Source organism: Psammomys obesus, unplaced genomic scaffold, assembly GCF_907164565.1.
Source record: "Psammomys obesus unplaced genomic scaffold, mPsaObe1.curated_primary_1811, whole genome shotgun sequence".
In the NCBI taxonomy this organism is placed as follows: domain Eukaryota; kingdom Metazoa; phylum Chordata; class Mammalia; order Rodentia; family Muridae; genus Psammomys; species Psammomys obesus.
Window position 1 is genome coordinate 5,929,182 of NW_026591711.1, and position 26,140 is coordinate 5,955,321.

The 26,140-nt window shown below is 44.6% G+C and overlaps 2 protein-coding genes and 1 pseudogene across 4 annotated transcripts in view; 1 reads left to right on the plus strand and 2 right to left on the minus strand.

Moving 5' to 3' along the window:
• Nucleotides 1-8,354, minus strand: part of Nod1 (nucleotide binding oligomerization domain containing 1) — a 50,853-nt gene extending 42,499 nt beyond the window's left edge. For both annotated transcript variants that reach the window (XM_055611872.1, XM_055611871.1), the window contains exon 1: nt 7,989-8,354. The gene's annotated coding sequence lies outside the window, so the exon portion shown is untranslated. The remainder of the gene's footprint in view (nt 1-7,988) is intronic.
• A 2,051-nt stretch (nt 8,355-10,405) lies between these two features.
• On the plus strand, nt 10,406-10,521 carry LOC129680299 (small nucleolar RNA SNORA17; annotated as a pseudogene).
• Nucleotides 10,522-18,539: 8,018 nt separating this feature from the next.
• Ggct (gamma-glutamylcyclotransferase) lies at nt 18,540-24,568 on the minus strand. 2 transcript variants are annotated; one of them, XM_055611860.1, is made up of 4 exons: nt 24,334-24,568; nt 21,121-21,266; nt 19,612-19,747; nt 18,540-18,902 (listed from the first exon to the last, which is right to left on the minus strand). In XM_055611860.1, the coding sequence occupies exons 1-4, from the start codon at nt 24,472-24,474 to the stop codon at nt 18,753-18,755; spliced, it is 573 nt and encodes a 190-aa protein (XP_055467835.1). In that variant the 5' UTR covers nt 24,475-24,568; the 3' UTR covers nt 18,540-18,752. The 2 variants fall into 2 exon arrangements, with proteins under 2 accessions (XP_055467835.1, XP_055467836.1); XM_055611861.1 differs by lacking the exon at nt 19,612-19,747 and having other exon boundaries at nt 18,773-18,902.
• Nucleotides 24,569-26,140: the final 1,572 nt, after the last annotated feature.

The window sequence follows — 26,140 nt, forward strand, 5'->3', positions numbered from 1 at the left end:
TAGTGGCCATGCCCCTCATTAAGACTGATGCTCTCCTGTTAACAGACACTGTTCCTGTTTGAATCTAGGCTTTGAAGAAGAAATACCTGGAGCTCATCGCTTAGGGGCCAGTGAGTAAAACATCCTAATAAGAAGAGGACACAGAGGAAAGCAGACCCTTGGCTTGACCCAGTCCTGGAAGTCCTCAAAGGAGTAAAGAACTATTTACCATGAAGGCCAGCAAGATGGCTTGTTGAGTATTGGTACTTGCTGCCAAAGTGATGGCCTGAGTCCAATCCCTGGGTTGTGTGTAGGAGTAGAAGGAGAGAATTGATTGCCACAAAATGTCCTCTGCCCTCCAAAAATGCCCCCCTCAATAAATAAACACATGTAATTTTAATTGAGAGCAAGGTGGGGGGCAATATATACAGAGCAGGTCTGCAGCCCAGAAGATATCTGAAGGTGGCCTCTAGGACTTACATGGAAAGTGTCTGAGGCTTCACAGATGAAAAGCCTTTCTTAAGAGCATCATGTGTTACTCACTGCAGAAGCCAAGGTGGAACTTGGCTGTGAACAAATAGACACACTGCTGACTGCTGGCCAAAGGGCTCCACGAAATCTGTCTTTGCCCCACCTGAAAACAGGTGCACAGCCTGCAGAATCAGAATCAGAGCCGCAGATCTGTCATGGCTTCCAGGTGAAGGACCGTGGTGCATGGACCCTGAGGGCCAGTGAGACATTGAGTGGACAGATCCACCATCCCAGTGTCCTCCTCTGAGCCTGCAGCCTGGGCCAGCCTTGATGAGTGAGCTCCTATCTCATGGAGACCTGTTTAACCAGCCACAGTACATTCGATGGAGAAGGGCAGGGTAGTGCACCCACCTACTTGCAGGAGAGCAGGCTGAGGTGGGGCTTTCCCCCTCAGTGGAGCATTTCTCTGTGGCCTAAAAGTGTCAACCAAAAAAAAAAAAAAGTTTTAGGTTTTTTTAATTTTTATTTTTTCAAACCCTGGGTTCTGGGTATGTGGCTCAAGAGTGGAGCACACGCCTGGCACCTAAGAAGTCCTGGTTTCAAGCCCCGGTGCTAAAAAACAAAAAGGCATAACAAAGCCAACCTGGTGCCTCCCAACAATATACAAATCCCCTATCTGGATTTTCAAAGATAAAACGGGTGTGGAAAGCACCTCTTCCAGCCAGAGATGGCAGGATAGATGCGCGGAAGGCTGCCTTACAGCCATGGGGTGCCTGCGATTTTGTGCCTACAATCTCTAACCCCACCTCATTCCAGCCCCACTCTGCTTTGGGGAGCCTTTTGCCCTTGTTTCCAGGAGCTGGGATGGACTAGAATCTCTCATCCATCATCCATTGGGGCTCCTGAAGAAGGATGCTCAGTGCTTCGAAGAGCACCCCCCACTCATATTCATCTCTCAGGAAAATCCAGAGCAGGGACTAGGGTGCCAGGCATACCTAGCCCTGAGCCCACTTCCACTGCATTCTGAGCTGAAGACTCTTTAGCCTGATGTTGAGAACACTGTCTACATTCAGAACCATTTCACTCTCTAACACAGGCTTGCTCCCTCAACCCCTTTCAAGACTGTCTCACACTCTAACACAGGCTTGCTCCCCCACCCCTTCCTGTTTTTCTTCAGTATTGAGGATGGAATAGTACAAGTCTTCTAATTTGAATGTGCAATCGTTGATATCGCTTAACCATTTGCTCCCCCAAATGTTTGTGTTGGAAACTGATCTTCAAGGTCATATTTAGCAGCATGTGTAGGTGGGAATCTTGGAGGACACTGGGTCATGAGGCTCCCATCCTCACAATGGACCACACTAAATGTCTCTATGAAGCCCATATATTACAGTTCTAGTTGCCAACCTATGTGCTAGTGGGAAACGGCGGAATGTGTAGTAGGTAGAAGGGCATTACACACCATGGTATCAGGTCATTGAAAGGAATAGTAGGACCTTAGTTGCTCCTTTTCTGTTTTATTCCAGCCACCGTGACTTCACCACCTCCTCATGATATTCTGTCTTATCATAGGCACAAAGTCAACAGGGCCAATCAATCACAGCTGAAACTTCCGAAACCATGAGCCAAAACAAAACCTCTTTTCCTTTTAAGTTGATTATCTCTGGCGCTTTGTTACAGTGGTAGAAAAATGACTGTCACAATGGGGTTTTCAAGGGAGTGAATTGGTTATGATGAGCGTGGGTCTGTTATAGAGGGTTTTGGCTTGCTCACGTGAGGGCCCTCTCTGTTCTCTTTCTGTATTGACCTTCCCATGACCTTTCATTTATAGATTTATAATAAGGAAAAGATGGAGAGGATGGGGCGCCTCAGCTCTCCACTGCATGTTAGAATAAAGTCCTCTGTTCTTACTCAGCCCAGGAGTCTCTGCTCATTCTCTAGCTCCTCTCATTCCTTTCTGCCTCGTGCCTCACCAAGGGGGACACTCACACTCATATACCTGGTTCCTTCACCTCTGGCCTTCAGACATGCCCTTTCCTGACTCTCCAATGATCTCACTCCTCCTGTGTACATAGCCAACTAATTGCTGAATGTCCGTACAGAGGTACCTCCACACCACTAATACTAGGAATGTTCTAATTTATCTCAGGAGGAGTTGTTTCCCCTTACAGCACTCAGGGTATTTTATATTTTTTCATTTTCTTGTGTGTTTATACCCTGCCCAACTCAGGACTGAATGTCCATGCTTCCATTCATGAGTTTAACCCCCCGCATGATAGCCTTGGGGAAGCCCCTGGTTAGGCTTAAATGATACCCTGGGAATGAAGACTGCATGGTGAGATCTTGTTTTCTCCATGTGTCTCACAAGGACATAGATGACCTTCTGTAAACCAGGTAGAGAACTACCACCACCCCTGACGATGCTAGAGGCCCAATCTCATACTCCTTCCCTCCAGGGCTAAAAGAAATAAATAGCTGCTGTTTAGAACACACAATCTAAGATACTGTGCCATAAGATGGACACCACTAGCTTGTATACTCCATTAGCCCACTCCTCCCCCAGTGCTGGCATTACCAGCATGTACCACCAGACTCAGCTAAAACAATGCTGAGGCCTGTTGTATTCAGGTTTGGTTTTGTGGTGCTGGGGCTTGAACCCAGGACCTTGTGAATGCTGGACACACTCTACCACTGCGTGATACTCCTGCCACCCTTCCTCCCCAGCCTCTGATTAATATACGCCTGCTCCCAGTGAGACCTTCTGATAATAATTGTTGAGTTAACATGTTGAAGAACCCCAAAGAGCAAGGAAGAACCAGGAGTTAGAGTTTTATTCCAGTCTTCCTCCCAGGCTGAGGAGCCAGCAGATTGCCTCATACTCCTGGAAACGTCCACTTCATTATTAGACAAGATAAAGCACCTGCCACTAACTCTTGCCATTTGTTCTTCTGTCCCCCATCCCCACCCCACCCCACATAAACCTCTGGGAAGGTTGCAAGATCTCAGGAAGAGAAATGAACCATTGGGGGGCAAAGGATAGGGGAAGATGAGCAAAAATTCAAAATCTGGGCAGCAGTTGGAACAATTTAAACTCTGTTTACCTAAGTCCCACCCAAGTAGGGTTTCCGTGCTCCACATCCACCCATCCACACACCTGCTCACCATAAAAGCACATTTTACTGCATCCCGGAGACAGTGTTACAAGACAAACATTATAACCTGCCCTTTAAAGTTACCTTTACACCAGTAACAAGGCTTCTGGGCTTTCTGTGTTTGTTTGTTTTTTCCTTTCAGTTATGGCCTAAGCAATGATAGGAGTTCAAGTCATCTGAGGGGCATGGGAGGAAGCACCCACTTCCACTCCTTAAGCAGGAAGAAACACCGCTCTGCTGGAAACGTGCACACACCTGCCCTTAATTACAGGTAAGAGCCTGGAGAGGTGGGTGGGACTAGCAGAAAGGGCAGGTCCTGCCCAATATCCAGGCTGAGATTAGGAACTCAGGATTGTGGGGCTGGTTTCAAGCCCTGAGCAGAGCATGACTGTCTTGGGGTAAGTTCTTTAACCTCACGGGACTCCAGCTCTCTCACCTGGAAGATGAGAGACACAACTAAGGGTTATTGAGCTGTTGGGAAGACTAAGGGAGGTGGGGGTGGGGTGGTATGAACAAATCAAAAAAACAATCCATTATGAATCCCTCAGCCCAGTGTGGCACACAGCAAGTCTGTGGACAAATTCATCCTTAGTATCTGCAGTCTGCCATATCATTTCACCAAACCTAGTATTGCTATGAGTGTTGACCCTGTTTTACAGATGCCAGAGCCCAGTCCAAGGTCACATGAGGAGATGGCAAAACCAGCCTTGGAACCACAGCCGCCATCATTATTACTGTCACCACGGTAATCACCACTTACTGGAAGTTAGGCGAGGTGGAGAGTACTTCAAAGATTAGCTCATCACTGGCTCAAAGCACCCTGTTCAAAAAGAATGTCCTATTTTACAAATGAAGGCACCAGCTTTAGTTGAGGAAGGAAGTAATGGTGTGACCCCCCCCCACTCTGGGTGCAAAGCCTGAGGTTTCTTCCACATCCATATGCTATTTGCTTTACAGAGATCAGGAGCCTGCACCTGAAGCCTCGGGAATGAAGCCTGATTGTGTGTTTTTAAAATCACTGTTGTACCAAGCATGGTGATGCCTGCCTTCAATTCCAGCACTCTAGAGGCAGAGGCAAGAGGATCAATATGAGCCAGAGGTCAGCCTGGTCTACATATTGAAGTTCAAGCCAGCCAAGGCTACTAGTGAGAGCCTGTCTCAAAAATATAATAGCAGTAAAATAATATTTATAACTCCATTGTTAAGTGGAATGCCCTCTAAAGAAGGAATCTGTTGTCCTGTAGTATATACAGAGATGGCCTACCCCCAAGAGAAAGCCTCACTTTCTACCTAGTTTCTTGCTGAAATGTGTGTCATAGAAAAAAATTGTGATTGTGTTAAGATAAAGCATGGCACAGGAGTTCTTGGCCATTGCATTTTTAATCTTCTGGGAATTAGAATAACACATTTATTCTCCCACGTAAATTTTCACTTTCTCACAGCTCTCCGACCACTAAAGACATTTTTTTCAGTAATATGTAACTGTCTTAACTATTGGCCCATGGCTGTTAAAGCATCTACCGAGTCATTAATTACCACCCCCTACTTCTTTCAACCCTAACCTATGTGTGGGGACAATACAACAGAAAATCAAAGGTCATCTCCATTCTAAATATATAGCAATGCAGACAGACAGACACACACACACACATATACCCCCAGCTACTCAGGAGGTTAAAGTGCTAGGACCCATAAGCTCAGTTCAAAGTCTGTCTGAGCTACAGACAGAGATTAAGGACACAAGGACAGCTAGGTATTTTAGTGAGACTCAAGATTTTAAAAGTAAGAAGAGTGTAGAGTTATATATAGCACAATGGCAGAGCTCTTGCCTAGTATTTGTAAAGTCTTAGGTTCAGTCCCCAACACAGCAGTAGTAATGATGATGATGATGTACCAAGACCTGGTGCTAATCATGTGCTCACTGGATCACTCCCTGAGCTTTCATCTTTAACCATTTATTACTCCTTTAAAATACAGTTTCCTGTAGTTTAGAGGGAAATCGCTTGTCAGTAAAAACAAATTCTGAAGTGAGTTTCCTGCTGGTCTTAAGGAAGCATTTCACTTCACTGCCTTGTTAGCTATAAGAAGTGAAGTTCTTACTAGGGACTCTGTTCCATCAAAGGCCAGGGTATGGCCCCATCAGCTGACAGCCCCCACTCCATGGGTTGACAGTTGGGCAAACAGGGAGGGTGGTGGCAAGCCTGCTGAGGCTGACTCTGCATAGGAGCATTTGCCCAGTTTGGTGCCTGACAAGTCCAGATGAAATTCAAGTTCAAGTAAGCATCCAAACCAAGAAGTCTTGTGTTGGCCAGTAGTCCAGCACTGGCTGAAACCCGCCAGTTAACTGAAGAGACAGAAATACTCCCTCTTACTACAGAGTTTAGATGGAACACCTGCCCTCCCTGAGCCTCCCCAGATACAGTCACAACCTGTAGGTGGCTAAGAGCAGGCTGCTACAGGGCACACATGCAACCGGCTTTCTGCAGAACAACAAAGAAAACACGACTCTGGAAATTTGTGAAACACCTATAGCTCACCATGGCAACAACTCAGAGGAAGTACATTTTAGGTTTCCTAACTTCATCTCTCCTAAAACCCTCCAAAGGAAAAGTGTAGAAGTGGAGGATTATTAATATCCTAGGAATCAAATGCCTTTCATTTTCAGCAGTGAACCTTTCTTTTGGGTAAAAGACACAGCCTTAGTATTTTTGTTGAAGCAAACATCAGTGACCACACACTTGACAGCCATGCCTCCGTGGCTTCACGGTTTATATTCTGAGTGTCTCATCTAAACAGCGCTACTGCTGTTACTCTGGTAGTGACTGTCCCAACAGACTGGGCATCTGGGTGGCAGTTTCAGCTGGAAGGCAGGCATCAGTAAGGACAGGATTTGGAATTCTCTTCTACAGATTCCTGACTGTTCTTTGTCTTTGATAAAATAATCTCTGGCCATGAGTCAAGAGCAAAATGAGAACAGAACACTGGGAGCAACATATCAGGCTGTTGCTAGCAAGAGAGCTGTGTGTGTCGAATCATTCTGAGTCCTTCTGACAGCCCAGCTTTCTTAAAGATATATTTGGTGTAGAAAAGCATTAAGGAAAACAGTTTCTGAGTGCACACTCGATCATAGTAGCTATACTAAATAGATAATTGTGGCACATAAATTACCTCTACTGTGTCATCAAGTAACAGAGCCTTTGCCATGGACCATAATGTGTGTGATGGACTTTACTTCACCCAGTGTTAGCTCCATTCTGTCCAGACTTTATCAGCAAGAAAAGAGAGGCTCAGAGGGGTCGTTTTTAACTTGCTGCAGATCGCATCACTCCAGTGACAGAATCAAAGACTGGAACCAGGTTTACTGGGTGTCTATTCTCCAAAAACAAAAGCCTACTCTTGCAGCCTTTGAAAGGGCCCTCTTCTGCCTCTCTTCCCTGAGTTTTAAGTCTGTCTCTCCCCTGGCCAGCATATATGAGGATGCCTGCCTGTTTCCAGTGGCTCCTGGATCCCAACCACCACCCTGGCATCTACTCTCAGGTACCAGAAGGGGACCTCTCGTCTCCAACAGACTTCCTGAACACGCCTGGTATTCTTAAAATCTAAAGCAGGAAGGTTTGCTTTTAAGTAAGCAATCAGACTCCATCCTGCAAGTTATCTTTGGCTTCACTCGTAAAGGGTAGAGGGCAGTCGTCAAGGGTTCCCTGGCCTCCTGAGACAATTTCAAATACCAATAACTCAGGCACTACAGAACCAAAAGTGCTTGGCAGTCTGTCCATTTTTATGTTTTTAACAATCTATGAACGCACCGCACTTTTTGAGTTTGATATTCAGGCAACTCTGCCAAGCAAGCATTGTCTTGCTTCCTTCTTTTGTATCCCATGAAACTCAAGGGACGTCCTCCGTCGGCCTCGGGACCATAGGAGGTTCCTGGAAGCAACCAGCCTGTCTGCAGGCTGCACTCAGGAAGGTCCCAGGCTGCAGGCACCTTCTTTTGGTGGCTACCCTTTGGTCTTTGGCTTTTAACCTTCCGTGCACAATGAAATCACACGGGGAGCTCTGAAGCAATAGCCTAGAGATTCCCACAAAATGGTCCGTGGCATGGTCTGGGCATCAGGATTTGCTAAGTCAACACTTGATGATTTTAAGTTGCAGGCTGGCAGGCTGAGAACGTGGGGCCTTAGGTCACACTGCAATCTTCTGATTTCGGGGTTTCTGAAGCGCTCGCCTCCGAAATAGGGCTGCACCTGAAGCCTGGGATTGAAGGGCATGCGGCGGGTGTGTGTCTGTGTCGGGGGGGGGGGGGGGGGGCTCCGCTCCGATTTCAGCCAGACTTACATTTCCTCAGCTGGTCCACAGGGCCTGCCCGCACCAACCTCCATGACTTACCAAGTTAGCAGGACTTTGGCTCTCAGCGCGGTGGCCCTCAGCGCGGGGATCCGGGGACTAGGTTCGCGAATTCGGCGGGCCAGCAGCTGGCTAGCAGCGCGTGCGCTGCGGCTCAGGGTCCGTGAACGGGAACAGGCGGGGACCGCGGCAGAGCCTCCGGGCCACGCCCGGGTTCAAGTGGGCTCCTAGGGGAGAACAGGGCGGAGCGGGCGGATGAGGCGGGGCCGGGCCTGGCCGTAGCGCCGTTCCCTGTCCCCCTTCCTCCCCGGGAGTCGCCCGCCGCGAACTGCACCGGACGAGCAGCCACTGCGGAGCTGGAGTGGGCAAGCCTCGGAGTTCGCCCAAGGGTGACACACTGGGAACTCGTCGTGCCAGCTCTGCCACGGCCGCCGAGAGCCAAGGCCCTCCCCCTGAGAGTGCCACCCAGCGTCTGTAACCACAACCAATGCCGGGACCCGGGCGGGAAGGCTTGTGAAATGAAGTTTGTGCCTGTCAAGAAGCTGTCCACTAAGCAAACTTGAGTTTGCTCTACTTTCGGAGACTGAAGCTTTCTCCCGCCCGCCTGCCTGCCCGCCTGCCTGCCTGTCATTACGTCTCCTCTTGACCGTGAATATGCTAGAGCCTTTTCATTTACTGTAAGCACGCGAAGGAATTAACATGCTGATAAATTTCCAGAATAATTAGTTTAAAGCAGTATTGACAATTAAACAAAAGTGCTTTCAGACATGTGGCCCCGTATAGTCATGGATATGAAGTCTCGCATCAAGTCCCGCCCTCGGAGTAAAGCCAAACCAAAACTTTGCAAGCGCGGTGGACTTCAGTGCGTAAGGGTGTAAGTGTGTGAGTGAAGGCTGGGGCTCTCCTTCCCTGCAGGGTGCCGCAGTGCTCCACAGGGAAGGGACTCTTCTTCCAAGAGTCTGATCTGTTTTCAAGGGCTGGAGCTGGACCCAGGGCTGGTCTTCGTATTTTTGGCTTCTGCTTTTTTTTTTTTTTTTTTTTTTTAGTCTATCAATTACCTTTTTTGAGACAGTTGTTCCTTATTTCTATTTTGGACTTTTTATCTGGGGATAATTGTAAATTAATAAAGAACTGGAAGAAATAATGCTCAGATCCTTGTACTCCTATCCCAGGTTGCCTGGTCCTGTAGGGCTACGGCACAAAAGCTACACACAGTAAGCAGAGAACAGTCATTAACAGAGTCAAGATACAGAACAGATCCACCACAGGAGCCCTTTACATCACCCACCCTGTGCTCGGCCTCTGGCAACCACGACTGTTCCCATTTCTATAAATTCACCAAGACTTTTAAACACATGGAATCATGTATCAGGTTGCACCTTGGGATAACGCTGTAGAATTCCGTATTCCATTTCTTTGTGTGCATGTTTAAGTGTCTGAGTGCATACATACCATCGTGCACGCGTGTAGGTCACAGACCAGCTCACAGGAGTTGGTTTTCTCTTTCCACTATGTGGATTCGGGCATGAGTGAACTCGAATGGCAGCAGCCCCCTTCCCCCACTGAGCCATTTCAATGGCTCCAGATAGTGTTTTTCTGTTGTTTTCTTTTCATTTAGTATAATCCCCAAAGGATTCACCCCCTTCTATTGTTGTTGGGCAGTATCCCAAGGCAGGAGCTCCTGTTGTTTTTTAAAAACACTGTTCACCTCTTCAAAGACAACTGGACTTTTTCCAGCCTTTGGTTACTAGGAGTAAACTGTGTATTCCCGTACGAGCTTGTGTGAGAGCTGAAGTCTTCCTTCCTGCTGGTCTGTTTCTCAAAAGCCTGCTGAACTACTACCTTCTGTAATAGATAAAACAGTTAACATTTGCACTGGCAACCTGCCGAGTGGCTGCTTCGCAGCACATCACCGGCCCTTGCTGCTGGCCCCGTTCATCTCGGCTGTTTGCATGGTTGTCCTGGTGAGGCATCGCTGTGTTTTCGCTCACTGCTGATGCTGGGCTGAGGCATGTGCACACTTGCCGTGCATTTCTTCTCTTGAGGAAAACATGTCTCTGTGTCTCTTGTTCATTTCCTAAATGTTATACATTGAGAGTGTCTATGTGTGGCTTGTAAATATTTTCTCCCATTCTTTGCAGCTTTTTTTCCCTTCCTCTTCTTTCTCTGCTTCCTTCTCTCTCTGTCTCTCTGTCTCTTTCTCTCTGATAGGGTTTCAGCTGTCCTGGGACTGACTGTAGTGTCAAATATGACCTTGAACATGTAGTCCTCTTCTCTTTTGACTGTGACCACAAGTTTGACCATGTCACCATGTCAGACACCAGGGCATGCCAGGCTATGTGCCTCGGCCCCCTTTCATTTTATGAGGCCCAGCTCCCTTACTTTCCTTTTGATGGGTCATGCTTCTGGAGTCAAGTCTGAACTCTGACAATTCCTAGATCTTAAAAATTAGCAGTTACCCCACCCCTAGAGAAGCTGCAGTGCACTGTATCACATGTATCAGCAGGTGGCAGAGAGAGGCTGTCTGTGCTGTGTTCAGATCTGTGAACAGCTGAATGATTAGTAGCTTAATACTCCCTGAAGAAAGCAAGCCTGAGATAACCACCAATCCAGAGCCATGGGGCCCAGGCAGGGAGCTAGCCTGAGATGACCACTAGCCCAGCGTACTGCACAGCTGACAGACCATGCCTGAGATGACCCCTGCCTGGTGCCATAATGCACGGGTGGGGCATAGCACTCCTGAAACCACTCCTGAGATGACCCCAGATGCTCAAAGATCCCAAGTGCCACTAAAAGGAGCAAGTAAGTGGTGGAGAAATGGAAGAGAAAGAGAAACAGAAAAATGTAGGCATCATGAAGAGAGACAAACCTGGAAAATTGAAAGTAGCAAGGAACAGCCTGATGTGATACCATTTGGGACTGTGGTGGGTGGGGACGTGGCCTATACTTACCACTGTGTGGCAGGTCTGGGTTCGTGGTCCTGCAGGCAGGGTCTGTTACCACCAAAGGCCAGGTGGACAACCCTGGTCTGGGCTGTTTCCTGCGGACATGCTGATATCTGAGGGCTGGGCAGAACTAGCCCTGTTCCTAGCCTGTGCTTCATGGAAGAGCTGGCCTTGGGGATGTGGGAGCAGGAAAGCTGACTTTGCCCCTGGCCAGCTTGGGAGAGCAGGCCCAGTACATCACCCAGGAAGCACAATAGACCTGTCTCTGGATGGGGGAGTTGTGGGTGAGTTGGTCCCAAGGGCCTGAGTGGGGGAGAGCTGGCCCTGCCTCTTGTCTGCTTATGTGGTAGCATATGGCAATCTCCTCACCTCCCTTTTACCCTCACCACCTGCAGTGGGTGGAAGAGCTGGCCTTGCTGGGGTCATAAAAGCAGGAGAGCTGGCCCTGCTCCTTACCTAATAAAGCACCCAGGAGAGCTAGCCCTGATGGTGTGGGCATAGATAAGCCAGCCCAAGGGCATGTAGGAAAAAGAGAGTTGGCTTTGCCCCTTGCTGGCAGCAGCTGGGACAGGGCAGAAGAGCTTGCCCTAGTGGTGTGGGTGCAGGAGAACTGCAGGCTGACCCACTCAGACACCTCTCAGGCCCAGATCCAGGGCTTTGAGTTGGATCACCCCAACTTCTACCCCATGGATGAACTGCTGGAGTGCATGAAGAGGCTACATTGAATCCTACAGATTCAAAACTACAGGTTCTTATTGACACAGGGCAACAACAGGATATCCAAGAGGAGTTCCAGTGAGGTTCTAGTACTGATAGGGTAGCAGAAGCCTTGTACCAGACCAACAACTCACTGCAATGAACATACACAAGCAAAGAAATGTGGACGGAAGGGTATACTGTGGGACACACTGTGACACAATATAGCTTCCACAATGAGATCTTTTTCTCCTCTGTTGAGAGAGAGGTTGCAAAGGTAGAGAGTAGGTATGAGGGAAGGGGGAGATGAGTGAATTGGGATGCATGATGTGAAATTCACAAGGAACCAATAGAAAGTTTTTAGAAATTGGTAGTTACATCTTATTTCTAACAGTTTTGCAGGTTTGGAATTTTATTGTTTGTGTGTTTTCCTTAACAAGGTCCTGTTATATAGCCCAGGCTGGCCTCACACTTGTATGCTCCCCAAGTTCTGGGGTTATAGTCTCTGCTACCATGGCTGCTTAGTTCATAGCAGACATTTACTCTTAGACCCTAAAGTCCTCGCTCTCCTTATAAATTGTTCCATTGCTGAATCCAGATCATTTACTATAAAGATTCTCCCATTAAGTTATCTTGGGCAAAGGTCAGTTGGGTGTATTCTTGTGGGTCTTTCCCTGGATTCTCTGTTATGCTACAATGTTCTATGTATTTATCCCTTCGCTAACAATTACATCCCATTTTCCTTTTATTCTCATTTTTCAAAATTGCTTTACCTATTCCACTTTGACAGTTTTAGATAAATGTTTCATGTTACAGTTTTGACAGCAGTTTTGTTAATTCTGTTCTGGGTTTGAAGAGAGAAAAGAATTTTACTACGGGTCTTTTTCATGAATATTATCTTTGGTTCTTCTAACACATGACTATTACCATTTGTCTTTCTTTTACTTATGTCCACTTTGGTTTCTTTCACCAGTATTTTGTAGTTCTCACTACACACTCTGCTAAGAGTTTTCTAAGAGTTTCACTTGAGTATTTTCATGGTTGTTCAGGTTTTTGTTAGTTCAGTTTGTTTGTTTGTTTTTTGCTATTGTCCTGAGACAGTCTCATTCTGTGGTGGTCCATGCAGGTCTTGTACTCACAATCATTCCTTTTCAGCCTTCCAAGTGCAGTGATTACAGGTGCATAGCACTATACATAGCTAGTATTCTTTCTCTCTCTCTTAATTGTACACAAGAATGATCAGAATTATAATGTTCCAAGTGGAAATTTGTGATGGTTATTTAAGTTAACTATATAGTTACTATATGATCCATCTTCCTGCTCCTAAGTACAAATCTAAAATAATTGAAAAGTAGTCCTCAAAAATATGTGCACATAAATGCTCTTGGAAGAAATACTCATAATAGTTGGAAATGAGAACAGTCCAAGTGCCCATGATGGAATGAAGGCTAAACAAATTGTGGTGTAAGCTTACAACTTGCGCTATTCATCTATAAAACAGATAAGGTTCAGCTGCCTACAGCACTGTAGAGCTTGAGGAGACTGCACTGAAGGGACTATACACACGTGCACTTGTATGACCCCACTTATGTGAAATATACACAATAACTAAACTCATATACACCGCGAATAGACTGGAGGTTGACAAGGGTAGAAGAAGAAAGGGCAGTAACCTTTTGTACTTGGTTTCACTTGGGAGGTGACATATTTTAGAAAGGGAGATAGTTATAACACTTATAAAATGCCAACTGTCCACTTAAAATGGCTACTTAATAAAAATATAGCTAAAAATCTGTAAATGGCACTTTAAAAAAAAGATTTGTTTTTTTAGTGTAAGTGTATGAGTGTTTTGCCTGCATGTATGTCTGTATACTGCCTTCATACCTGGTACCTGTTGAGGCCAGAAGAGAACATTAGATCATGAGCTATCATGTAGGTGCTGGGAACAGAACCAGAGTCCCCTGGAAGAGCAGCCAGTGCTCTTAACAACTTGATTTCTCTCTTTCTCTCTCTGCCCCAAGAATTTTTGTACTTTGGCTATACTGGGAATGAAACACAGGGCCACACACTGCTCGGCAAGCTGTCTCCTCCTGAGCTACAGACCCAGGCAGTATTGTATCTCAAGCATACAAAAACATAACAGACTTTTTGTATATCATATTCTATTCCATGAGCCAGATGGACTTAAATTTTTTGATTATAGAGATTTAAAAAATCTCCCTTGGTATTTTCTATATGGACAATTCTGTCAACCATGTATAAATAGGGATGGTTCAATTTAGTTTTTTTTTTTAATTATTGTGTATATCAATGTGTCTACGCTTGCAAAAGAAATCAGAGAAAATGGTGGCATAGACGTTTAATCCATGTTTAATCCCAACACTCAGGAAGGCAGAGGCAGGCAAAGGCAGGCTGAGCTCCATGAGTTTGAGGCCAGCCTGGTCTACAAAGCCAATGCTTCACAGAGAAAATCTGTCTTGAAAAACAAAACAAAAGAGAAAAACCTGAAGGAGTCAGTTTTCTCCTTCCACCATGTGGGATCTAGGGACCCACTCAGGTCATGAGGCAGGAAGTGTCTTTTCCTGCAGAGCCATCTCATTGGCCCAATTTACTATTTGTACTTCTTTTCTTTCCTCTTCTGCTTTACTGTGCAGGCTGTGACTTCTAGCAGTGCAGAACGAGAGCGCTTTTCCCAACTTTAGGAGTAAGCATCTGGTGTTTTATGAAGCATATTACCAACTATGGTTTTTATCAACTGTCAAATTGGTGGTCCCCATTCCTAATTTTCTGAGTGTTTTAATTGTGAATGGGTGTGTGGCTTTTTCTTTTCTGTCACCAAAGTGACTTGACAGATTTGCAAATACCACACTATCCTGACATCTCTGGAATAACCACTTTGTCATACCTCTTAGGTATGAGTGAATCCTATTAGCTACTGTTTCCTTAAATGGTTTTTTTTTTAATCCACACTCATTAAGAATTCTCATCTGTACATTTATTTTTTTTAAATATTTTTGTACTGTCTTTCTCAGTTTGGGTACCAAGCTTATACTAGCTTCATTAGATTGAATTACGTAAGATTAGCAGCTGTTCTGTTTCCTTCACTCTGAAACTTATTACTGAAACTTTGCTTTGTCTCACGTCTGTATCCCAAATCTTTATCCACCATTTCCTTTCAAACTGCTTGTCATTACAGCCAAAGTTTCTTGTAGACAGCATGAGGCTGGGTTGTTTTAAATCTTTTTGCCAATTTCTGTTTTAATTATATTTAGATTGTTTACATGCGTAAGTGTTTACCTACATGTTTGTATGTGTACCACATGTATGTTTGTGCCTGACGCTGTGAGAGGGTGCTGGAAACTCTGGAACTGGAGTTATACATGGTTGTGAGCTGTCCTGTGGGTGCTGGGAACCAATATGTTTTGAGTAAATGCTGTCTGCGTTTGCTTTATTGATTGCCCACTGTTGTGTTACACATTCAAATACAAGACCCTTATCTTCTTTGCTTTCCTTTTAACCAGGCTGTTTTTAGGTGTTGGCAGTTAGCAATTCAACTTTTGCTCCATTGTCGAGAATAAATCAGGAAGTTGAGAAGGAAAGCCTGTTTCATTTATCCTAATTTTTCTCACCATGACCTTTTTATTTTTCTGAAGTTTAAAGTTCCCTTCTTTTCTATTTATTTTCTTCATTGTTTTGAGCAGGGTGTCTAATAGCTAAAACAAAACAAAACAAAAACAATTTCTTATTTTGCCCTCATCCTTAAGAGATTCTGGGGTGTTTTTCTTCTCCAGCTCTTCATAAAGCATGCCTCTTTCTTCTGGCTTCCACCGTTTCTGATGCAAAATGTGGTATCATCAAAACTGATTTTTTTTTTCTCTCAAAGTGTTAATTCTCACAATTTTCAAGAGTTTTTATTTCCAAACCTTTGACTGCAGCATGTTTTGGTGCATATTTCTTTGGGCTTTCTTGGGGCCCACTCAGTTTCTTTGTCCTTTGCAAAAATGTTTGGCCTCTCTGCAGCCTGCCCTCTTCCTGCTTCTTCCTACATCAGCCCTTCTGTTAGGAGTCATATGGACTCCAAAATCTCTTGGCTTTTTATTTTTCCTCCAACCTGTGGTTCTCCACTCCCTGCATTAGCAGCTATTGTTCCATCACCCAATTCATTTGTTGTTGTTGTTTTGTTTTGTTTTTTTCCTTTGTCCCCATCATTCTGCTGGTGAGCTGACTGAGTTTTCAGATTTCAGCTATACTTCAATACATCACCGTTTGGGTCTTCCTAGCCTCTGCTTTAGAGGCTCTCTACATTCTGACTGGCTTCTAGCAGGATCCTATTGCTTGCTGTGACATTTCAATGGTGGCCATTTACTCAGTCACTGTGCAAAGTGAAGGCATTCTGATGAATAAGGCACTTTGGCTTGGTGATGTACACTTTTGTTGTTGGGTGCTGGGAATGGTCTGCATTAACCCTAGCTTGTGGTGGTCAAACTCAGAACCTGGCCCTTGTGAGCACTTGTCAACTGAACTATCTCACCACCATGGCTGTTTGAAAATCTTTAACAGATCATCCTAACATGCATGTCACCTCACTTTGGCATCTATAGTTACCATTTATCATCTAGTCTTAGATTTTCCTGGCCCTTGGAATGTGATCATCAGCTGAAGTCTGAGTATACTGAAGCTTTATGGACTGAAGCTTTGTGGAGCTCTGGATCTATTTAAGGCCTCTTGCAGCTGGTTCACTCTGAAATTGTTCTAGCATAGAGGGAAAGCACGAACTATCTGTAATGGATGGGAGTTTAAGCCCCATGGTTTTAATGAGTCTCTGAGGGAAGGTGTTGCTACGTAGAGGTCCCTCCCAATCTTTTGATACTACACTGGTGGTGGGAAAGAGGTTACAGGATATCTTATGCCTAGCGTGTGTGAAAATCCAGGCTCTCTTCTGGACCTCTATGGCCTGACTGGAGTGTTGGATCTCAATGTTTTTTGTCATCAGGCTGTCCCTTTCCTGGTACTATCACTAGAGCAGGCTGTGTGTATTATATGCAAGCATTCAAGCAATATCCTATCCGTTGCCTGTGAGGTACTGTCTTTTTTTTTTTTTTTTTTTTTCTCTCCTTAAGTTATAAGCAAAAGAAAACTCAGGGACTTTAGCACTCTGGGGCCTTGGGTCTTGAGGCCCTACTGAAGTCTCTGCCACCTCCCTGAGCTTTCAGCCTTGCCCCAGTTTGTTCTGTAAATCATACAGAGATTTTAGTCATACTTACCCAGAGAAATAGAGAAAAATACACCTACCCCATCTTCCCAGAAATCAAGGTCTCCACACACCTCTCATTTTTGAGATGAGGCTTCACTATACAGACCAGGCAGTGCTCAAGTGATCCTCCCACCTCAGCTGGAGTGCTAGCATGACAGCATACAGTCCCATGCTGAATAAAGTTGTTGTTTTACAAATAACTGTAACATCTCCTAGGAAAGATGTTTTGTGTGTGTATGTTTTGGGGGAGGAGGGTGTGCACAGAGGCCAGAGGACAACCGAGGCTTCATTTCTTGGGAGCCATCTACTTGTCCTTGAGACAGGATCTCTCAGCATCCTGGGGATGCTCCAAGGAGGCTAGGCTGGCTAGCCAGGGAGCCCTAGACATCTGCCTGTTTCTGCTTTGTCGGCACTTGGATTGCAAGCTTGTGATACTGTGCCAAGGTTGTTTTGTTTTTGGACAGGGGTTCTAAGGATTTGGTCCTCATGCTTGTGTTTTAGGCACTGTACCAATTGAGCTATTTGTCCAGCTCTAAGATTCTATTTTTGCTCCTTTTATTCCCTGGAATGACTGCGGCCAGCAACTAGAAGCTGTGCTAGTGCCTCCTAAGGCTTGTTTTATCATATCCTGTATCCTGTACAGGAATGTTTCAGGGATACTCGTCTAATGCCAGGGATAATGCTGCTTTTGTACCCCAGGACTCTGAGGCCATTTCTTCCCAGTACTTGCTCTTTCAGCTCACAATTTACCTCTTTTTTATTTCTTTCCTTCTCTTCTCCTTCTTCTCCTTCTCCTTCTCCTTCTTCTTCTTCTTCTTCTTCTTCTTCTTCTTCTTCTTCTTCTTCTTCTTCTTCTTCTCTGGGAGTCGGGCTGGCACACTTTGAAGACCTCTCTTATTTTTCTGTAATCTAGGACCTAATTATATCTGTTTTGCATTTCAAGAATTGTACTATTTATTAAAGGGCCCAAAACACGGGTAAAAAAAAAAAAAAAAAAGGAAGCCCGTCACACATCTGTGACTAGATCTAGATCTAGGCAAGGCTGAGAGGCAAGACAATCCTGAATGCAAGGCCATCCTGGACTACAGACCAGGCTTACCTCTCAAAAGACTAAGGAAAACCAAAAACTTAACTTGATAATGATTGCTAATACTTACTAAGAGCCAGGCTTTACCCTAGCTTGCTACATGTTCACTCATGAAATATCCAAAGTAAGCTTCAGATTCAGGTGTTCGATTATTCCTCCTCACACAGGTGAGGCATCTAAGGTGCAGAGAAACAAAGGAGCTGAAGTCTTACAACTGGACAGTAGGAGACTCAGCCCCATAGGACTGCAATCTCAACTGCAAGAGAAGCTGAGCAAGATGGCCATTAACAGAGACTCCATGAGGTGAGGTTGCTCTGTGTGGTCTGAGCTGTGCATAGTGAGTTGGAGCACTTGCTGGGAAACCCCTTAGAGCCATGAATGAGTCACCCTTCAAAGGACAGCGTATCATCTTTCTACTTCTGAAAAATCTTATCACCTACTCGCTATAGTTTGCTTACTCTTAAAAGCTTATCATCAAAAACAAGCTGAAGCCAGACCACGTCAGCAATGCCCCACGGGCTGCAAACCTACCACAGAGCACACGGAAGTGCTTCCATGCGACTCGGAACTACAGCAGTGTCCGCAGAAGAACCCACAGCCATCACCACTCACACATGCCAGGGCCTCCTGGTCCCTTTTTAATTGTCTAATATCTATCCCCATTCCAGTTCTTTTATACAGTTGAAAATAAGGAATCACTTAAGAGTGAAGTCCCTGCCCAGCCCTGTTGAAAATCAACAGGTTGAAACCGGGGGGTCCCAGATGCCTGCTCATAAACACTAGAAACACTTCATCCTAGCACACAAAAATATCTTTAGGTTCTGTTACGTTGTATATAGTTTTGACTCTCCCTTTTTGATGATTTCTTCCATTTCATCTGAGATCTTTCCTTTATAGTCATTTGGTTCTATTGCTTTTAACTTCTCTTGATACTCCAGTGGCAAACCGTTTTCTTTTGCACCCATGCAAATAACCTAGAAATGGTTAAAACAAGAAAGTCCTTTTAGTTAGGAACACGATGTAGCATAGCTTTATCTGGACTGTCAAGGTCCACCATGCTGGCTTTAGATGACTAAAGAATTGATATATTTTAAAAACAAGACCAGGCAAAGCTGGCTGCTCCTTATTATGAATGTGACTACAGAAGGGATTTTCAAGGGAGCCTGAAGCATTGTCAGAGTATCAGTTCTACACAACAGCACGATTTAATAATAAGACAAATGCATTACTATAGTATAAAGCTTACATGTCTTAAGAAAAGTTACATTCTTAAAAAATTAAATTTAAATTTAAAAAACAAAACTTATAGGGAACAGGTCTGTCATTGTCACCATCTACTTCTGCTTGGGTAACACACAGAGGATGAGGGACAAGTGTTCAGTAGACTCCCAAGACCCTTACCAGAAAACACATCCCCCAACCCCGCCTCTCACCCCTGAGAGAAAATGAATCTGTTCTATGAGATACTGTTTATTGAGTAAAAAAGATTATAAAAGTGTATGTATAGACTACTATACATATATAAATAAAAGATATTATAAAATTATTAAAATACATTTATTATTTAAAACATTTTGATTAAAATGTTCATGTGGAATTGTAAGTTCTTAAAAGCTTTTGAAAACGAGACACTCTAATTCAGCTCAACGAAGTTAGAGATTCAGGACAGTCTGAGTAGCTTACCTTCTTGTACTGTGGAGAGGGGGGAGCACTCTCGTAATTCGTCATCAGGTAACTTCGGCAGGTTATTTCCTTCCCTTCTTGACTGGAAACTTTAATTTCTATTACAACATATACTCCACTTTTAACTCCTTCTTGCCTAAAACCAAACAAACCATACTTTAGCCATGTGGGGCTTAGGGAAATGGTCTGAGGTAAGATGAACTCAACTTTGCTTAAGTTGAAGTCTAAGGTTAAACCATTTATCTACATAAGCATGCTTGCTCACTGTGTGCTAGGGAATGCAGAATTATAAATGTCACCATGCCTATAGTACACTTAGCATTTTCTGAAACAGGGTTTCACTGTATAGTCCCATCTGACCTGGAACTCGGTAAAAAGAGATCTACCTGCTTCTGTCTCCTCGGTGCTGGGTTAAAGGTGTGCCCAGCTTTGTTTTTGTGTGCCACTGTGCTGGTATGCTTAGCATTTTAACATTACAGTTGGCTTCTGGACTCACAGATTCAAATAGCTTTGGATAAATATATATATTAATTTATGTCTGAATTAAATACAGAATTTTCCCCCTTCTCATTACTCCTTTAAAAGGAAAGCTGTTACAGTAAAATACACTGACGTTGTATTAGGCAGTGAAGTAATCTAGAGAAAATATAGTAGTACCACAGGTGGATATGGGTAAGGCTGTGTGCAAGTATCCTACCAACTTATCAACATCTGTAGATGTTGGTATGCTTAGAGGTCTAGGCAATACTAAATACAGAGGAACTGTATTTGGTACACTTCTAGCACACCCCTGTGTGGTCTGATTCTCTAGAAACATGCTTCAGTATGTTCATTTTTACCTTTGTGCCCTGGAAGCAGTTTTCTCTAGAATACCAAACAAGGGTTGATGATCTGACAGCAAGAGACTATCACAGAGAAGGCACAAGGATTGCTTTCTCTAGCTGGAGCCAATTACAGCATGCCAGACACGATGTTCTTTTCAAGGGCAGCTCTTCCCTGATAGGCTGCATTGTTTCAGGGCTCTGTCACACATCTCTGAGAGTTTTTGTCCTACTGTGTTGTTCAATAGCTTTATAAATTATTATTACTTATTCGACTGCAACCTCGAAGAATTTTAAAAAACAGAACTTACTCACTTTCAAAAATCAATAAAAAAAATATGTGACAATTAATTATAAAAAGCTCCATGACTTTTTGCAATATGAAACTAGAAAGGTAATTTTTAATAGGAGTCAAACAGAAATCAAGTATACATTATATTCAACAACAACAACAACAACAAAAGAAGTCAAACAGAACTAAAAAATTAAGGCTTCCATTTTTTACCTGAGAGATTACAAACATTACCTCAATCATGTGACCCTTCTAGATTTGTTAATAAACTTGCTGTTTCTAACTGTTCTGACTCTGAAGAATAAAGAACGTATCTACAGTATATCCACAAATGGACATCCATATAACCCACTTTAATTTACTTATTATTTTAACTTATAATTAGAAGCCACCTACTCATCCAGAGAACTTATATTGCTTTTGTTCATTTTCCATACTACTCCCCACACTTCATCGCCAGGACTTTGAAAAATGGTAGCTATACCTCCATGCCACCTCTCACTTGTTTTGCCTTGGAAATTGCCAAAGTCAAGCTTAAAGTCCTGCAAAGAAAACCAAAGTGATATGATCAGTATCTGTCTGAGCATGAATTTCCCTCAACATACAAATGATTTTCCGTGATCTCAATCCAGGTATAACATTCAATAAGCTTTTGTTTCTGTGTGTACAAACCTGTAGAAAATATAGATAAATAGACCAAGACCCAAACCTCAATTTTTTAAATTTTCCTTTAAAAATGACGCTTATTCTGAGCCTGTATGAATTTAAACATTAAAAAAAAACAAAACAAACAAACAAAAAAACCCAAAAACCTTAAGGAAAAAGATCCTTAAATTCTAATATACCACACAATAGCTTTAGCTTTCATTTTTGCAAATGACATCTCAGTCTACTTAAAGGCACATGTATTTTTACTTGGACATGCGGGATTACATGGGGGTTATAATACACCCTTACGTCTGTAGAGTATCTTACCTGAAAATCACTGTATTTTGCCCTAAGGGAGCTGGTATGTATATGAGCATTAATCTTCATGAACTGTACCAATTTATTTCCAGTAACCTAAGAGCAGCTAATACTTACAGAATATTTATTGTGTGCTGCTATATGCACTAGCTATTACTTTACACAGACCAATGTTTTACTCAATTTACAGCTCCTTAGAAGGACGAAGCCTCTTCCCTACGGTCTCATAATTAACAGGCAACTAGGACACCTTTCTAGTTTAGCTTCTATTCTCACTGATGGGCAATCACAGGTGAGGGAACTTGCCTTGTGTGACCTAGGAATATGCCCTTCCATCTCTCCAGGGATTAGTTTCTTTACCAGCAGAATACAAAAGGATGGACTAAATGACAGTGTTGTAGTCCTTTCCAGTTTATATTATCCCTGTCACCTATGTTTTCTCAAAAACACAAGGTTTTTGAGAAACCAGAGAAAATGCTGGTCCAAGTTACCAGGACCTTCATGCAGCATCATGGGTATTCCAGCATCAGTAGATCTGATCAAAGCTACAATCCACACCAGAGATTGGTAGCTGACTGCTAAATGCAGCAGGTAATTTCATTCCCTGTCTGGTTCCATGGCTCATTGCTTGTATGTGACCCAGGCAGCCACGTCTCCAGATCAGCCCTTCTTCTGATTTAGGGTTGACCTGATCCTCTCACTTCTTTGCCAACACCCCCCTACTTCCCATCTTGAAATGTCAAGGTTTCTTGGGGTTTAGTTTAGGCCCCTTTTTGAATTTAGCAACATGCCGAAGACAGCAGCCTCTAACACCATCAAACGTTCCAGCCACCTTTAAAATCAGCCCACATCTCTGAGACTCAGAACAGGGCCCAGCACACAGCAAGCGCCTAACAAATGTTCACTAATATTTTTCTGTTTATGTGGTTGCCTAGTAAGCATCTTAAACTCAATTATGCTCAAGGTTAGTTGATAATTTTTACTTCCCAAACCTGATTCTCCTCTGTAAACATTATCACCATCATCTAGCTGATTGTGCAAAAACTTGAGTCATATTTGGTACCTCTTCCATTCATATACAATCATCAAGGTTTAATGATGTTATCTTCTAGGTATTGCTCAGCGCCATCTACCTTCCTTGAAACCACCCTATTAGATCATGGTTGCTGTATCTTTGACATGAATGTGGCAAAATCTTAACTGGGTTTCCAATATCCACATTTGCCTTGTTTTGCAGAGTAACTACAATGAGCTTTCAAATATGTAAATCTGATCATTTGTTTTCATCCTGGTAAGAGGCTCCACTCTCAGCCTGCAAGAGACTGTTTATAGTTCTCTGTGGCCATGTGAAGATGTGATACTTTTATCTTCCCAGCCCACTGGACGCATCTCCTTTATAGACCCCAACCACTTTGGCTGGAGCAACCACTTCCTCCTTTCTCCACCTCTCCATTCAGGTCTCAATTTAAAAGTTTACATTCCGGAGGGCTTTCCGGGGCATTTTGGTTAGGGCCTCTGCTCATATATTTGGTTGCACCTTTTGTGTCTTCATTTAAGGTTAACCACCGCTTTCATTTTTCATTTATGTGATATTTCTTTCCTGTGCTCTAAGCATTTGAACTCTTTCTACACTCTTAGTAGTTTTAGTAACAGAACACAGAGCATGACTCCCATTTTTTTTTTTTTTTTTTTGAAACTTCCAAAGGCTAGAAATTGGTTATCAGATCATCTTGCAGGGAGGACATGAGCGCATGGTGAGACTTAGCATCAGGGCACCCAGCAGAGGTTCTCAATTACAGCTACTGTTCAAGATCATTAGGGACTCCACTCTGGGTTTCAGGAACTGCAGGGCTGTCTCACAGCAGCAGGCAGGAGCCAGTTCTATATCGTATTTCCTAGTTCAGGAGAGGTACTGCCTAAGCTTCCAGGGCTGTGCTGGTCTACTCCTGCGATGCTGGTGGAACACACACAGCCCCATATAGACACTCAATTCTGCGCTCCAGTCTTTCAGGTGATCCTCTGAGCGCTCTATAACAGCTTTCCAACTACCCCCCTCCCCTCCCCCCCCCCCCCCCTCCTCTCTTCCACCACCTGGTTTCCATTCTCTGAAACTAATGCTAAACAAGGTTAGCAAGTTGTCAAAGGTACAGCATACAATTGGATTCTACGCTATAAAATCCTCCAAGTAGCTAGGCTGCTCAGTCATCTTTGTAACCCCTGAGTGACCCTTGTAAGCACTGAGTGACAGAAGAATATTCATTAAATAAGCAAATGAACTATGGTCAAGAGGAAAAGTTCATCAGAATTAAAGTTCATCGGGCTACTGTCCTAACTGGGGGAGCACTGCCCTCACTAATGAAGACACGACTCCGGGTCTCAAGCGCAGGACCGTTCAGATCCGGAGGAAAAGACGGGCACGCAGAATCTCAGAGCTGTGGCACAAGTCCCGTGGCAAAGGTAAGCACAGGGCGGAAAGCAGCTAGTCCTCGCCTCAGAAGCACCCATTGAAAGCGTCCTACAGGATGCTCGAAGTCGGTGGAAAAGGTTCGCCGTGGAGGGCTGCGAACCCCGATGGTAGCCCGAGGTTCCGGGCAGGGGTCGCACCTAGCTCACTCTCCAATCGCGGGCACAACGGGCACTGACCTGCAGGCGAGCCACGCAGCAGAACACGGCGGAGGGGTTCCGCAGGTGGATCCTCTCGGTCAGCAGGTTGCTGCCGTAGGCGAAGTACAGGAACGTCTCCCCCTCCTGGCCCGCGTGGTCCTCACAGCCGGAGCTCGCCATGTCCGCTCGTCCACGCCAGCAGCGCCAAGCCCCGACCAGCGGGATCAGCCGGGCCGCAAAAGTAGCGCGCCGCCAACCCACGCGCCAGCGCAGAGCGGCGGGCGGAGCTGCGGAGAGAGCGCGCTGCGGATTGGCTGCTGGCTTGCTGGCGTGGGCCGACTACTGGGATTGGCCCGTCCGCTCCGCCTCCCGCCCCCTTAGGCCGTTTCCCTATTGGATGCACTCCTGGGACGTCCGGCCCCCTGCCTGAGGCTCCGCTGATTGGCTGATCTTACAGGCGACGGTGTTTTTCCCCGCTGGCGGCGAAGGCCCTGGCCAGCCCCTGGTTAATGCATCCGTTAGGCTCCGCGCCAGGCGCAGGTGAGATAAGGCCTGCTACCCTAGAACTCGCGGCAGTCCTCCTGCCTCAGCCTCCCTAGAGTGGGGACTTACTGACTAAACCGACAAGTTTCGTAAGTATCCTTCGCTACCTGAAGTTGCCTCTCTGGATGCCCGGGGCACCCTCCACCAGGTCCAAATCCCGACATGACATTTGCTCGCCACTAGACTCTGTTCATCATTGCTCTCCGTTTCGTCTTTTTACGAGCGAATGACGCAAAACCTCCATGTTGTTAATCTTAAATGGAAGATAGGAGTACAAACTCAAGGCCTAGAATAACTGCCGTTGGCCCTCAGATACTAATCTAAATAAATCTCCACACTGACAGGTGCCGGGATTCCTGGAGAAATGCCTGAATCCAGGTCAAAGCTGGGAGTGAACAACCCCTCTTGGAAGAATAAGCTCCAGAAAGGAAGAATCCCAAGACAAACCATGTCCTTCCTAAAAGACCACTTACTAGACAAAGTGAGAACAATTTGAGCGTAGGACAACTGGAAACTATAAAATGATCGCTAGCATTAAATATATGTGCTCCCCCTCAGGAATTAAACCAACTTAAAACAGAAAAGAGAACCATATGGCCACACTATCAGAGGTGAACATTTCATCACTTTTAAAAAGTGGTTAATTAAGAAAATGAGCCTTTATTTTGCCTTTCTAGTACCACCTGTAGTTTTTTTGAAAACCAAATACCATACTTGCTAAATGCAGGAAAGGGGGTAATGGGATTAGAACATCATTGTTCAACTCTGATAGTCAGGAACATCAGTGAAACTGCTTGTTGGGAAGGCCCAGGGATGTTCAGAGGGTATCAGCCAGAGACAGGTGGATCTCTGAGAGGCAAGCCTGGTCTACAGATGGCGTTCCAGGACAGCCAGAGATTGTTGTCCTGAAAAACCAAGATGATGATGATAATGATGATGATAAAATGAAGCAACATTAAACTCCAGCATTTGTGAAAATTCTTTAACCTCAGGATCAGCCCTTTATAGCATCATGTTTCAGAAATCATGTGGAAGAACAACTGGCAACAAGAGGAAACAACCAGGAACACCTAGAACATATCTCTTACATGATTGTGATTACAATCAATGGCAAGGCTGTGCCCAGCTAGGTGCATCATTGGTTAAAGGCACTTGTTGCCAAGCCTGGGGACAGTCATGCATCCAGTAGCCACACCGTAGGAAAGATCCAACTGCTCTGGATTTCCTCTGACCTCCGCATGCCCGTGCATACACACACACATTTTTTAAATGCATAAATGTCATAAAATACATTTTTCGAAAG

Excerpts from the sequence above, each read along its gene's own strand:
- Ggct (XM_055611860.1), bottom strand. The coding sequence starts at position 24,474 with ATGGCGAGCTCCGGCTGTGAGGACCACGCGGGCCAGGAGGGGGAGACG. Across the intron at positions 21,267-24,333 it reads GCTGCGTGGCTCGCCTGCAG|GACTTTAAGCTTGACTTTGG; the intron begins GTCAGTGCCCGT and ends TTTTCTTTGCAG. Across the intron at positions 18,903-19,611 it reads CCTCTCCACAGTACAAGAAG|GTTATTTGCATGGGTGCAAA; the intron begins GTAAGCTACTCA and ends AACCATTTCTAG.